The 15,754-nt window shown below is 35.6% G+C and overlaps 1 protein-coding gene across 1 annotated transcript in view; it reads right to left on the reverse strand.

The window, feature by feature from the left end:
* The window catches only part of LOC121418607 (poly [ADP-ribose] polymerase 1-like), a 49,199-nt gene that overhangs the window by 31,871 nt on the left and 1,574 nt on the right, over nt 1–15,754 (reverse strand). The window contains exons 2-12 of the mRNA XM_041612584.1: nt 15,026–15,113; nt 13,692–13,888; nt 13,073–13,272; nt 12,377–12,479; nt 11,821–11,937; nt 10,948–11,162; nt 10,506–10,607; nt 9,760–9,926; nt 9,063–9,208; nt 8,396–8,474; nt 7,560–7,640 (exon numbers count right to left, since the gene is read on the reverse strand). Of these exons, the coding sequence (XP_041468518.1) occupies nt 7,560–7,640; nt 8,396–8,474; nt 9,063–9,208; nt 9,760–9,926; nt 10,506–10,607; nt 10,948–11,162; nt 11,821–11,937; nt 12,377–12,479; nt 13,073–13,272; nt 13,692–13,888; nt 15,026–15,113 (1,495 nt within the window). The remainder of the gene's footprint in view (nt 1–7,559; nt 7,641–8,395; nt 8,475–9,062; nt 9,209–9,759; nt 9,927–10,505; nt 10,608–10,947; nt 11,163–11,820; nt 11,938–12,376; nt 12,480–13,072; nt 13,273–13,691; nt 13,889–15,025; nt 15,114–15,754) is intronic.

Below are 15,754 nucleotides of genomic sequence, written 5' to 3' on the forward strand. Positions count from 1 at the left end.
TGTACAAAAATAAAGTTTGTCTGAACTTTGAAATACAGAATTTCGTAGAGATAAAATAAAAAAGACAGAATTTAAAAGCAGTTGCAACATATCAAACAGGACTGCATCAGAATCAAAATGACACTCCTTGTACACACATAAAAAGAAATAGGAGAGCAAACACATTTCATTTTAAGAGTGGATGTAAAAGTTTAACATGTCAAAGTGAGAAATCAATAACCATCCCTAGGTACTTGTCATCACAATTAAGATTTACACACCTCTCTACCATTACCCACAATGCTCGCTGACTTCCCGCAAGCACTCCAACCGGTAAACTCTGAAGAGCAGGCAGGCTGGTACTACGACACAACATCTCAAGCATTATGGTACTTATCAACACATTAACAGCACCGATTTGACATCTTCCAGGCTCCAAATATCCAGCTATTCTTGTACTTTTTAAATCAAACACAGTGGCATCTATTTGTTTTGCATCAAATATAGATTTTGGGGAACGGTTTTTATTTTCATTCTGTACATGTGCAGGTATAATCACAATTGATCAAATTCTTTACATAAAAGTTTAAAATTTAATTGTACCAAGTACACAAATGCGAATAATTTAGCCACACTAATTTTAGAAGGATATCCATTTTTGTATTATTATTCAAGTTCTTTACGTAACATTACCTCTGAACTTATCATATAATTTGGAATTTTAATCATATCATTGATGAAAACAACCTACATCTGGCTACATAAAAAACGAAAATGATAAGATATGGTTTCAAAAAAAGAAAAAAAATATAATATTACAAAATACCAAAGCTCATTAAGCTCATTGACCTCAAAGGACATTAGAACTTGACTTGTTCATTTTGTGTGACTTTGATACATGTATGGTTTTAACCATCTCATACACATTTCATTCAATTTAAACAAATACCTTTTGAACAGGACTGCTTTTGAAATAGTAAACGAAGTATCAATTTTTCATCCAGTCAGTTGCCCAAAATGACCCTTGACCATTATCCAGTGACCTGAATATGCTCAGGGTATTACCAGTGCTTGATAACCATTACATATATAGGTTTTCACATGGAATTAAAAATTCAAATTTATCTCAAAAATTCACATTTTAACCTTAATTTTTAATCTTGATACTACGTGGAAAAGGTTTATTGAAACTGAAAATGACATTTGGCCATGATTTTGTGAACTGAAATAAATACTTTAAATTAAAGTCAAGATGATATTGCATCAGCACCTGTCTGGCTTCTACTATGCATAAGTCACTATTATGCAGGCAGGACAAAATTTATTTTCTCAAGCGTCAAATAAAACAAGTCATGATCTTAATTTAAATATTTCATCGAGAAATTTGTTGAATTTCATGACCTTTGACCTTGATTCCTTGACCTAGAATTCTTTTCACAATAAAAAGCAACCCTCATGTCTAGCTTCTGCTGTGCAAATGAGACAAAAAATGACAAAAACTAACAAATGCATCTGTAATCTCTTCTATTCTGAAATCATTAGCTCGAAATGTTTGATATTTATTCGGGTCATTCCATGCCAATTCACCCAATGAAAGTGCTATTTTGCACCCGACCCTCTCGGAATTCGTTGTAAATTGGTATACATAAAATTCACCATGGCCCACGCACAAAACAAAAGAAATTAGTCAAATCGGTTCTCGCGCTACAGCCCGCCCTTTTCTCCTTGCTTTGACAAAAATGGGCGTGACCTTCAACTTTCAATGGCCATTGCGTCGTAACGTGTTGACCAATTTTCGCGAAACTGGTACCATTCAATAGGAAATTGGTTTTAACATATTTTGTCAATATCATACAAATAATTAACATACACGAAAATCAAGTAAAAAAATTATTTGTCCGGGGTCAAATTCAAGGTCAAAGTAAAGGTCAAGGGTCATTACCTTATAAATCGCTCCAAGACATTATTTGATGCATGTTTTGGATTCCTCTCTGAATTTCCTCTTAATGGTACCAGTTTCGTGAAAATTGGTCAACACGTTATGACGCAATGGCCATTGAAAGTTGAAGGTCACGCCCATTTTTGTAAAACAAGGAGAAAAGGGCGGGCCAAAGCGCGAGAACTGACGGACCGATTTGAATGATTTTCTTGTTTTGTGCTTGGGCCATGGTGAATTTTATGTGTAACAATTTACAACGAATTATGAGAGGGTCGGGTGCAACCACTGGGTGAATCCAGATGGAATGACCCATTCGTATACAGAAAATTTGTAAGTCCACAGTCACAAACATATCAACTGCTACATGTACATAACATTGGTCATTTGGAACAAGGGCCCTTACTACACACTTTGTAGTGTCAATATTAGTAAGTACATATACCTCGATGCAAAATGAGAATCACGCAGTAAGATAATGCTAGATAAGTACCTACCAATCAACATATTCAAAGCACTAAATGACTATATCAATTTAGTATATAAATATTGAATTGCTAACAATGACTTTTCATCCACTGGGCATTGAAAAGTGTTTGATGAACTGTGTATGGTAAAAAAAAGAGAGCTTCAAGACTGATAATGAATCAGTTTGGGAGACACTTAGTACTGGTCCATAAAACATCCCTCCTGGGGCCCCGTCTGACAAAGATATATGATAGATTCAAATCAATCTCAACTTCAAGACCAATCTAAATTTGTGAAGATAAGAGATGGGAATTTTAGATTGATTGCAAATTGAGTTTGATTTTGAATCTATTGCAATTCTTTGTAGGACAGGGCTCAGGAGTCAAGAGTAACAGCCGACTATTATGCTTTTCACACTGCACTTTTTGTCCTAAATTGGTGGGGCTAGGGGGGTCTTAGCCCCACCAATTTCCAGGGGTTAAGCTTAGCCCACTTCGTTTTCACACTACGTTTTAGCAAAGTGGGCTAGCATGGTAAATAGTACGGTAGGGGAAGGCGGGGTAAGTTGTGACAGTTTTTGCTTTTTGCATGTTAGAATTGATATGATTAATAATCTTGTCGAAATAAGTACCTTGCCTTGAAATTTAATTCTTCTGAAAAATTTTCCACCTATATATAACTTTCTATCCCCACACTGAAAGTCATCGTGACCTTTGAAAAAAACGATGTCAAATGGCTCAACTTGCCCCATATATGGGGTAAGTTTGAGCCACCTTCTGGGGTAAGTTGAGCCACAAAAACTATGTACAAAATGTATGAGGGGAGAACCAGCATGTCAATTTTTTGTTTAAAGTCTTTTCACTTGCTAATTCTCTATAAATACTAACATCCTTTAAAAGGAAAAGAGCAGTCATGTAAATTTGCTCCTTTCAGCCAGCATTTCAATCGATTTGTATGGTTTGTTTGTTTTTTAAGATACATTACCATAGGAATTACCATGGCTCAACTTACCCCAGTCTGAACTTAGTGCGATAATTTTGTATCCACACATTTATTATGCATCCATCATACAAAAGACTATGACAAGAATGAAGATCCATACCTGGACTAATAATGTTGTTATCACGTCTTTATTATATTCAAAGACGTGTGTGTTTATAAAGCACTTATCTATTTCACACTCTTTTTTACTTTTTTGGCTGAAATTCATGTTTTTCCCTCTAAAAAACTACTTTTTGTTTCAAAGTTGAAAACAATATGGTGGGGTTAGGGGTTATGCTATGGGTCATCAATACATGACACCACCACAATGTCTGACTCATTCATTATTGGCCTGGGGCTGGTGGCTCAACTTGCCCCGCCTTCCCCTACTATCTGGCCCTAGAAAATGGTTAGCCAGCTTATTGTGGTGCTAGCACCACCATTGCGGTGCTAACAGATGCAGTGTGAAAACGAAACAGGGTTAAGGAAAGTGGGGCTAAGCATAAACCAATCACAGAAGTCGAATTGCACGTTAATCATGCTCTGTATGGTAAAATCAGGGAAGTGTTATGTAGAAGGAAATGAAACTCGGAAAGTTCCCTTTGTAGCATGCGTGGAGCCGATGTTATTCTCCATAATTGTCTTAATCTCAAAGCTCGTAAAATGATCCCCTCCGGTCGGTCGTAAAGTCCGCTCACGGTCGCGACAGCTGGGGGAAGTACAGGACCCGCGCAGTGCAATATGGGATAGGCTTATTTGCTAAGATGGACGCCGAACATAAACACAGTGACATTGACGATATTCTCGACGAAGAATTGCTGTTGGAGCTCTCCGTTTGGGAAGTCAGCGACTTGGGGTGCACCGTTTGTACATGTGACATTCCGTCTACGGAAAATTTAATTCAATGTCGCGGACCAAGCTGTCCAATTGCTTGGTTTCACCGGCAATGTATCGGACTCGGAGTAGGCTTAACCAAGCCAGGTGTAGATCTAGCCTCATCATCGACTGACTCGCCGGCCGAGAGTCACGGGGATCAGGTAGTAGGAGAAGAATGTAGAAGAAGGTAGCTGTGCAGCCTGAGCCGCACGCAAAATACGGTAGTTCCCATCGAAACTATATTAAAATGAAACTTCCCAAAGCCCACCAAACACAGCATTTAATGATTTATAAATAATGGAACATAAACTGAAATAAATAAATCATGGTCATTTCCATGCAATCCTTTACCATTATTCAGCTGCACGAAAGTCGCTTTCCATGCACGCTTGGCGCTCGAATCAAGTCGATCGTCGGCCAAACTGGAGATTTCAACCAACTTTGAAGTACCATAACTTTTAGGCACGCGAGAACACACCAATGAGACAACTACCATCAGAAAGATTTTTTATTCCTCTTCAATTACATATAACAGAAGATTAGCCAAGATTAGCGGGTCATACAATGAAATCTATATATCATATCATATACAAAAATGTAAACAAATAGATAACAAACCCTGTTACTCCGGTATACGAAGGGTGAATTTGATGAATGAAATATCGGCTGAATCGTTAGAATACACTGGGTGCGAATGTGATAACTGCGCATGTCTCCAGCAATCAACAGGGTAGTGCGCAGCCAAAACGTGTACATATAACTTTTCACTCTGAACTCTGCTATTCAGAAATCATGTAAATGACGTCATGTTAGCGGCTCCGAGGTAGTGAGATCAAAAGACGAAGTCGTTTGGCTAGGAGAGCAGAGATTAGAGAGCGAGGCAGGGAAAGCGATAAAAGTAAGCCTTAGTTGCATAATCATTGCGGCCTGCGGGGGTAATTTGGGGGCTGGTGAGAGACTTATCAGTAATTATCAGCAGGGTGTCCCCTCTCAATTTCACTTCGGATTTACCTGAAGGGGGCAATAAAATCTTACATTTCGAGTTTCATTTCCTTCTACATAACACTTCCCTGGTAAAATCATCAGTATTCATGAGCTGAGGGATAGTCCGGGGTTAAGGCATTAAACACGATTGAGCAGATAGTATGGGGTTAAGAAAGACAGTGTGAATCGAAAAAAAGATAGTATGGGGTTAACAAAGACAGTGTGAATCTAATAAAAGATAGTATGGTGTTAAGGATAGTATGGGGTTAAGGAAATGCAGTGTGAAAAGCATATAAGTGATCCCATTTAAGTTGAATTCAAGACATAAGACACCATAAAACTGACTGCTTCCTTCATTTCTAAACACACATACATGCAGCAAAAAGTTTCTCATCCATGTTTCAAGATACAACTTTCCAACAAAATGAGTTGAAGAAAATTAATTCGGCAGGAATGTTCCTATGTTCAATAATTATGGAAATCTGATTGCTCAATCCAGTCTTGTATGACTGAGCATGCAACATAGGTCAAAATTTAATGATCAATTTGAGAATGTGATACAGAATATAAACAAGTAGAATGCCTCTGGCCGTCTCACCTGCATCACACGGTTCAATATAGCAGCAGTGCTGACTTTGAAAACTACTCTAACTCGCACAAGATGTTCAGTGATACATGGTTATTCTTATGTCCACTTTTTATGAACTAGACCAATAAACTTGTCTTGAGACAAAAGTCTTCTTCCTTAATTATTAATTTAGCTTTTCATAAAAAATCATTGTTAGACCCCCTCATTCACTACCGGATACTTTTGATCGTACAATGAAAATAATAAGCTCAATTTTTAAAAAAATCCATATTCTATTAACTTTGATATTGTAAAGTCCATTAATACATTTCACTGGAAAAACAAAAATTCTTATACTTTTCGTTCATCTTTGTTTTTTTACATTCTTTTCCCATCAATCTCATTTTTCTTCTTGAAGAATGAAACTATACTGTTATTGCTAACACAATAATTTTACACGTTATCATTGCAAATCTGAAAGCCATATAGTTTCTCCAAAATGTTGACTGCAAAAAAAGGACTGGATTCAGGTTGATGGAGCTGAAAGGCCATCTAAAATTTATGCACACCTACTAGATTTGAGATTCCACAAATCAAGAAATTTTGATTGATTATAACCTCTCATAAATTGATTTAGTTGCAAGATGGGTACGGATCTTTTTTTTTCACGTTTCATTCATACTGCTTATTCCAAGCTCAAAATAATGTCATAGGGCTCTACAATCACATGGATCCTGTGCACTTAATCCTCATTGGATTGGGCTATTTTAATGCCTATCTCGTCATCGCAAAGAAAATTGGCACACGCGTTGTGCATGCCATAATCTACAAAACTTGCAGATGAAATTCCGCAAAAAATCTCATTGCTAATTATGTAAATTTATGTGTTACATTAAAAGTTTACTCTAATTAAGTAAAAAATACCCCCAAAATGCTCATAATACTGTATTTTGGTTCACAGACTCTCTATCAGAATCTGATTAAATGTAATTTGAAAAAAAAAATCAACATCACATTCATTTTGTTATGTATATTATTGTTTTCTAAGTTTCTTACGTTTTTCTGTGTTTTTTTGGCTTTTAATTGTTTTTCATTTTTAATGGAAATTGTCTTGGATTGTATTTTGACCATAGAAAAGATTAAATCAATTGATTTTAATCAGTAAAGGAAAAATAATGATACATTTATGAATTTCGGCTGGATACACTATTTGCATTCGATTTGTACACAAATGCACATTTTCGAGCAATTTTGAGTCTGCATGCACTTACAAAATGTTGCATTATATTTGAACCAAGAACCTGGGTGTCGCAATGTTTGTCTCAAAAGTTGCGCCAGACTTGAAAATAAAATGACAGCGAGCGACGCGGTAAAATAAAAATTGCGCAGCGGATTTATCATGAGAAATATTGAGGGGGGGCTGAATCAGCCCCTCCCCCCTCCCAGTTATATAAGGGTTAAATGTGAGGTGTCTGTCTACAGTACAACTCCTTGGTTGATGCCTGTTAACAAATACACACACTGATTTAGACTGATATCACGCCGCCGCAAGCACAAATCTTGTTGATGCTGTAATTCAAATTATTTTCACAGTTTAGGGCTGTTTTCCATGTATGTTGCAAAACAAATGGATACAATGTTCTGCTTCCCTAGTCATTACAGTATACACTTGGATTTCTGCAAGCTTCGAGGATTGCAAAAATATTGCAAATGTTTTTTCCCCCAATATTTGAAAATACTTGAAAGAAAAGCAAAGAGTAGACTTACCTAGACTTTGATCCTCCACCACAGCTCCTCCTTTCAGCTGCATCTTCGAGGTCTTCGGCAAAACTGCAGTGAACTTTGACTCTGGAAGGTAAAAGGTTAATATACAATCATTAAATATGATTGAATAAGAAAGTTATATAAGAAAAGGCACAGTATGATATGGGCCTACAGAACAAACTTCTTATAAACAATATAAAGAATTACGTTCTCTTGATCTATTTAAGCCTACATTAAAAATCTTACCTTTTTTTTCTTGATTTATTGTGTGTACAGGTAGTTGGAAGTTTTGAGTTTTATTGCAATATTAGGTTCTAATTATATGCCTGTCATAGCAAGGTCTTCCCCATCCTAAATAATGTATCAGATATTCTATTTTTACAGTAATATCATAACAAAAAAATATGTGAATGGTGTGTAGAAAGGATACACCTTTTTCTCTATATATCCTTTCCGCACACCATTCGCACAAGGCTCTTGAATGGTATACAAGTTTTTCCTGATTTCGGCAATTTTGCTACCCTTTGTGAAAATTTTTTTTAATATGCTCTGGTGGACAAGCATGGTGTCCACCTTGAAATGACATTGGCCCCCAGAGATATAAGTTATTTTAGATTTGAAAAAAAAGAGACCCTAGGCTTTACTATAATATGTCAGTTTTTTTTTTATTAAGTTGTGATAATTCATCAATAATTCTTGGTTCCTTTATTTCCTCATGTTCATGGACAAAGATGTTTATAAGAGATCAAAAATAACAAGCAAGACATCAAGTTACAACAATGTAGAAACAGGGCCCTAAAGAAACAACATATCATTTATACAGTGATAAGAATTCTTACCATCTCTTTCCCTCTGAAGTTGTCCAATACTCTTAGTTGGTAATTGACTAGCAACTGTATCAGCAATTCTGGTGGTAGGCTGAAAATATAACAAGTGATTGAGATATCAATGCCCAAGAATTGAAAATGTACAAAACTAGACAGATTCTTGCTTCTTATACTGCCAGATTCAAAATTCATTGCAAATTTTACTTCTAAAATCAAATCGAATTGAAAAGCTCTGTTTATCATATAAAACATTGTTTATCGAATTGGATTCAGAAGATTTTATCAAATAATAGATTCTATCATATTATACGAAAAGGTTTAATTAGCCCAATTAAAAGCTAGTTATTAAAACTTGTTTTTCTTAGAGCAAATTAGTTTTCAGTTTTAGACAAGCTTCTCTTCTTCAAACTCTGAAAAGGATAAAACGGCTTGTGAATGAGGGTAAAAAGACCAATTAAGGGTATGTTGAGAGGAAGAAAACAGTTCATAATAGCTGAAGTGGCTACCATAAGTAAATAAGACATTAGTACTATCATCATCATCATCATAACCATCATCAATCATCATCATCAACATCACTGACATTATCACTGTCATCACCATCATTGTCACCGTCGTCATCATCATCATCATCATCATCATCATCATCATCATCATTATCATTACAATAAATACTTACATCTGATCCCCAATTACAGATACTGTGTTGAGTGATCATCAGAGCTGCTCCTCCATTCTTAACAGCATCTAGGAAATCTTCTGAAACAACATGGACATCATTGCTTTTGGCTTCCTTCATCTTCTTGTTCATCTTCTTTACTTCAGCTGAAATTGAAACAAGCAAAAAAAATTGTTAACTCTTTGTCAGAAAATCTGTTCATCCTTATAAAATTTTACGAATTGAAATAAAAGCCGCTTTTAAATGTAGGGCTAAGACTTTGAATTCATGGATGGTGTTCATACATGTCTCTACAAAGAGTATACAAATAATCACACATTTATGAGTGCGATTTTACCAAATAATAAATTAGTAGCGTACAAGTTGAAAGTCTATTCAACAACACGAAACAGAGTTGAATAGACTGCACAAAGTGAATAGACTGCACCAAACGTAATATTTGAATGGTCACATGAATGACATATTTGTTTTCTACAAAACTTGACTTGTATACAATCAAAATAGATGGAACGTTAGGCTTATTGAGGAATGAGGAACAGGACTAGATCTACTTGAAATATAGATCAGCTCAGGCCTTACTTTAGATTTTTATTTTGCTAGATTTTATACCTGCTCATGGCATATGCAGTGCAGTGATGCTACTTACACTGCACAATTTGAATTCATTCTATCAAAATTCAATTTTCACAAAAGATACCTTCAGTGCTAATAACACACGCTGTTTCCGGTGTGATCTTAGTCGCGACATCACCTCCAAGACCCTGGATGACTGTCCTCAGATCTTTATTGCTCTTGGATAATTTACCATGAAGTACAATAGTACAGTTGTGAAGGGCTTTCTCTTCTGGTTTCTTGGCTAACTTCCTGTACAAGAATAAGATAAGTTTCACAATTTTTTATTCATCCCAACACCAAATATGTTTTGCTGCACATGGGGGGGGGGGTTCTGTCTGGGTAGGGGTAGAACATTCAAGATCATGAAACAATCACTGATGCACAGCCCTACAAGGCAGCGTTTCATGAAACAATTAGTGATTTTCGCTGAGTCAATCCGATGCAAGGATTTCAGTAGCTTTCAACAAAAGTCTGTTTCATGAAATGCTCCCCATGGACCAAAGGGATGAGGAAACTGGTTGAAAGAGCACTGTGAAAAGACTCTGTGTCCATATATCACGGGTGAGCACTGAGCAACCAATCTACTGGACATATGAAATCTGTATCAAAACAAAATGAGATAACAGGACCAATATAACATGGATCCATATGGCCATTGATTATGAGGGTGGTCTGAGGAGCATCAAGTCAGTGATTTTCACAGAGTTCTTCATTCTGAGCCAATCAGATTTGAGAATTTCAGTGATTACAAGTGTTCAGTGAAAATCACTATTATATCAATAATTGTTCCAATGGGTATAGCAGAAGTGGAATTAAATGGAAACAAACCTCTTTCCATCTCCTGCACCATCTTGGCTTCCAGATGCCTCTTCCTCCTCTTCAGGAAACAATCTCTTACCCTTATTATAGGCAACAAATTTGAAGCTTTTCCTGCATAACGAAAAAAAACAAAACAAATTAAGGATATTTGATACATTTGGCTATCCACAGTTGGACCAGAGTTGAATTTAAATCCAGATTTCAGAATACGGGCCAGTGAGTACTGTACTCAAGAAATAGGGAAAATTAATCAAAGCTGGCTTTCAGATTTTAATGTTTTTAGTGTAGAATTAATTTCCTATACTTAAATATAGTCCTCTGATTTTTAAGTTACTGGAAATTCTAACAAAGATACCGATAGCAGAGCTACCTGCTAAGTTCGTGATTTGTCACACGTCATTAATCAGCTGCACAATCTGATGCTAGAGGGTTGAACAGTTTACTGACTTACAAATAATCAATATCTTCCTTGAGATATTCCGGAATGTGCCACGTCTTGCTCCTTTGGACATCCTTGCTCCTGTATTGACACTTGGTCCAAGATGTCAGGTTACCAGTACACTTGAAGGTCAGACCGGACGAGCTCACAACCAGCTGGCCATTCTTGCATTCAGGACAACTCTCAAGGGCACCAAACATCATGCCATCAGCCACACTGTCAAGAAGCTGAAGGATGACAGAAGGATTTAGCTCAAGAAGTCAAAAGGTTTTATAAATATTGTCCTGCCCCAATGAAATGCAGGTGCACAAATTCACCTGACACTTTGCAGAAATCATCCTTACCCCCTCCCTCCACTTTGCACAATTTGGTAACTGGTATAAGAACCTCTTAAAACATTCATACATGATGATGACATACACCCCCCCTCCCAAGTAGTGGTAGTAGGAATGATATATTCCACTGATATAAAAATAACCCTCTCTTCTTTTCAAAACAATATCATGTTAACAATTAAAACTTTCATTCACTTGACTTTAATCTATTCTGTATTATTTCTTAATCGATTCTAATACCTTGCTCACAATGTATAGATTCACATCACAATTGAAACCGTATTCTTCAACGAATTGATCATATCTGATCAGCCGTGGAAACAGTATTGATCGTGATTTTTTTTTTAAAGGTTCAATATTTTTCGTGATCAGCTACGAAAAGCCAATTGTGGCATTCCGAACGGATCACATGGCAGTGAGAACAAGGTATAAATGAGCGCAGAGTCTTGTTTCATAAAAGTTGTTCCAGTAACAAATTTGCAGGAACAGTATCAATTTTAGCAGCCGATAGTATCTTTTATCACAACTCTTGATGAAACTCTCTTCTTACCCTACTTTCTCCTGGAGGGACTTCCTGATCATTAGCTTCAAGCATGTCTTTCAGTCCATTATTCTTAACCCATCGGTAAAGCTGGTCACGGATTGCCCAAAGATGATCATTCTGGGTCTGAGGTGCCAAGATAATTTCATAAAAAATACAGATTAAAAAGAATGATGTATAGTAATAACAAGTGGAGCACCTCTGTTGAATAGTTATTAAAAAAACCCCACACAATTCATATGATAGTATAATACTACATTCATTGACCCTAGATGACCATTGACTTTGGTCATGTGACCTGAAACTTGCACAGGATCTTTGCTGATACTCATTTGCTCTTATATCCAAGTTTCATGAACTACCAAGTGAGTAAAAAAATTGACATCTCACAAATCCCCAAATTAAAGAAAAATATGTCATAAATGCATAATCATTACATACATCATGTCTGGAAAGAGTAATCTACATTTAAGAATATGAAGTCTGTATTATTTACTTTAAATGAAAATAAACATTTAAAACTGATGATCTCTAAACTAAAAATTTTACAGGGAATGATTTTCACCTTGAGATCTTGATCTAGTTTACTGAGCTTTGGAGCAGCTTTCTTCGCTGGAGGAGGACCTGTCTTTCCTTTTCCTTTGCCTTTAGTCTTTGGCATTGCCTTCCTGTAAAACAAAACGGGATAATATTGATTAAAATTGAACGTATAAGAAAGAAAGACTTCTTTCATTGCTTGTTGCAAAAATAGTGTTAGTCAATATTTAATCACTAATGACTACATCTACTATTAGTTACAATAAGGATCTCATTTACAATTAGTTACAATAAGGATCTCATCCTTATTGATGTTCTAGGAGGGGTCAAACGAATTGGAGGAAAAGTGTTTAATCTAAAATTTCATATAATCAAATAGAAAAGATATATCGAGTAGTGGCATCATAGACTCAATTGCATAATGCCAGTGTTTTGCATATACCAGCACCTTAGCGACACTAACAGATAATTTGAAAACCATGACTATCATAACTTTTTTTTTTAATTTCATATCGCATTCAATATACATAACATTGAGGTTAATCAGTTCCATTGTCTCTATAAATATTTGTGTTTTATATACCAGTTCCTCAGAGAAAATAAGAGAACAATTCAATAACTCACTACCAAAAGTTTAATATTCTACATCTGATTTGATACATTCCTTTCATAAAACAGTGTGTTTTTTCAATGAACTTTGAGGGCAACATCATGGGATACATACTTGAACTTCTCTTCTAGCATCTTCTGGTCTTTAGCCTTGAGGCGATCAAAGCTTGTGAGCATACTGGCTGTACCGTTAGGAGGCCATTCACTAAGATCATTCTCCATATACTTTGCATCAACAAAGCAATCCACATGATGCCAGCGGGGTACTGGCTGATACTCTTCTACCGGTTCCATAAAGGCGATTCGAACTGTCGTCTTATATTGAATGGGTACAAGAAGGATAATAACAGAATTGCATCACAAAGTAGACAATCATAATAAAGAATAATCAAAAGTGCTAAACAACATTTTTAGTGCAACAAACCTACACTGGAAGTCCTTGTCGCTAATTCAAGTGATTAATTTTTCATGAATAGATTTTTAAAGTTTCATACAATCATAGTTTCAAGAATACGTCCACCAAAAAACCCCTGACACTGACATCCTCATCAGTAAAGTTTTCCAAGAAAACAATAAAATTCAAGACGATCATTACTACCAGTATGACATGAACACACTGCATATTAAAAACAAATAAAGGAAAACAAAAACATTGTGTTATCTACAAGAAAATAAATGTACGTCATACTACATGTATGTCTTCAAGGATTTCAAACTCTGCCTAGGAAGCTTACCTCTGGAATCTTTTCTCCACAACGAAGACATTTTGCTCGTCCAGAACTAGCATAACCCACAGTAAACTGAGTCAGTGTTTTGTGACTTTCTCCTCCTTCATCGGGATCTGCACTTTTAAGCGATCCTCCAGGCTTCTTTCCGGACAATGTCTCCTTGATCCTTTGTTGATCATCCCATCTCAAACTGGGAAAGCCCCCTGTTAGTTGGGAAATAGGAAGGAGCACTTTATGTATATTGGTATATCTGCAATTTATGATGAAGTGTTCAACTGAGATGTGAGGTACAGTAAAAAATTAATCTAAATATGAAACCTTTCAAAAATGTGCTGATATACTGAATTTTAATAGTAAATGCAGTATTTGATGTATGTATCACGAGCATGGAAAAACATCTACATATAAAATATAGATGATCACTTTAAGAAGAATCAAAGGTCAATTCTATCCCACAAAGAAGTTGATTTGAATCAATATAGAAAAATCAGAGAAGTTTAACAACACTGAAAACTTCATCAAAATCAGACGTAAATCAAGAAACTTGGGACATTTTTTAAGTTTTGCTTATTTTTCACAAAACAGTTATATGCACAACTCAGTGATATGGAAATAAGAGAGTCGATGATGTCCCTCTCCTTCACTAACTCTTTTGTCTTTTATTTTTGAAATTATAAAATATTTTTATTTTCGCAGATTTAACAAAGAGTGCCCTCTTGTTTAAACCACATTAAAACATTGGTAATTCAACAAGTTCAAGAAGGAATCAAACTTTTTTCACTTGACAATGAGGAGAAAATCATAACATTTCAAGTAATGAAATACGAAACAAAATAAAAAGTGAGTGGATGATGTCATCCATCTCCTCATTTGCATACCGAACAGGATGTGAATATAACTGCTTTTGTGGAAATAAGCATAACTTTAAAATGTTGTATCTTTTTATTTTCAAACTGTTTCTGATGAAATTTTCAGTGTCATGCTTGTTTAATTTTATCTTTTTATTCAAACCACCTTTTTTATTGTTGGGCTTGTCATTTAAGATCTTCTGATTACTTGTAAATTGTAATGCACAAGTGAACAATCTCCTTAGACCAACTGTTAACTGGGTATCATCTTATTACATTTTCTTATGAAAGTGAGATGAACTATATGTACATCAGCTTTTACAATGTGATAGCATGGATGGGAAAATCCAGTTTCAAAATATGAAATTAATCTGTAAATTGCACTTTGACCCTGAAAAATAAATTATTTTCCTTAAACTCTAAAGATTCTATTATAAGGATAATGAAGATCTTTATAAGAAACATAATTCAATAACATAAATTTCAATGTACCAATGTCTGCTTGGGATTCTGGTTTGTTCCTCTTGAAGAAGCAATGGAAGTGGAACCAATTTGGTATCTTCCCATCAAAAACTGGAGACTGAAATTAAAGAAAATTTAAAAATAAGATCATGAAGATTGTTAAGCATCCATGTACCTTAATCAGCTTCAAAGATGGTGCAGCCCCCCCCCCCCCCCGAGTGTGGCATCAAGTTAAATTTCCATGAAATGTTTCAAAATTTTATAAATATGGCAAAAGTTCCTTATTTTTCTCCAATTTTAATGGAAATACAAGCAACAATGACAATTGAAACATTTTTTAGGGCGAAATTTGAAATGTTAGTTAATATTATAAAATCACGATCATGAGCCTCCTGCAGTGTTGGAAAATATGAAGTTCAAGATCGAACATTAGATTTAGGGTCTAACGTTAGATCTAGGCCGTGTTTATGCTTTCACTTTTCAGGCCTGAATCAGCGTTTTCATACATGATTAGTCCAAAACAGGGTTGTATCCATGCTTACTTTCATTTAAACAACGTTTCAGGACGCCAATCGTAAACTTACAAAAAAGTGCGTTTCTAAACGTTGTTTGACCAGAATCAGGCTTTCTGGGGAAGTGTAAACTGGACTGTGATTGTAAACTTGTTTGAATGACGTCATTTGGTACATGCTTCCAGTGAGATAAAAATCCACGGGCCATTGATACAGTCGCATGGTTCTACTCACCTGCGCAGAATTA

The sequence above is a fragment of the Lytechinus variegatus genome, chromosome 7, assembly GCF_018143015.1.
Source record: "Lytechinus variegatus isolate NC3 chromosome 7, Lvar_3.0, whole genome shotgun sequence".
In the NCBI taxonomy this organism is placed as follows: Eukaryota; Metazoa; Echinodermata; class Echinoidea; order Temnopleuroida; family Toxopneustidae; genus Lytechinus; species Lytechinus variegatus.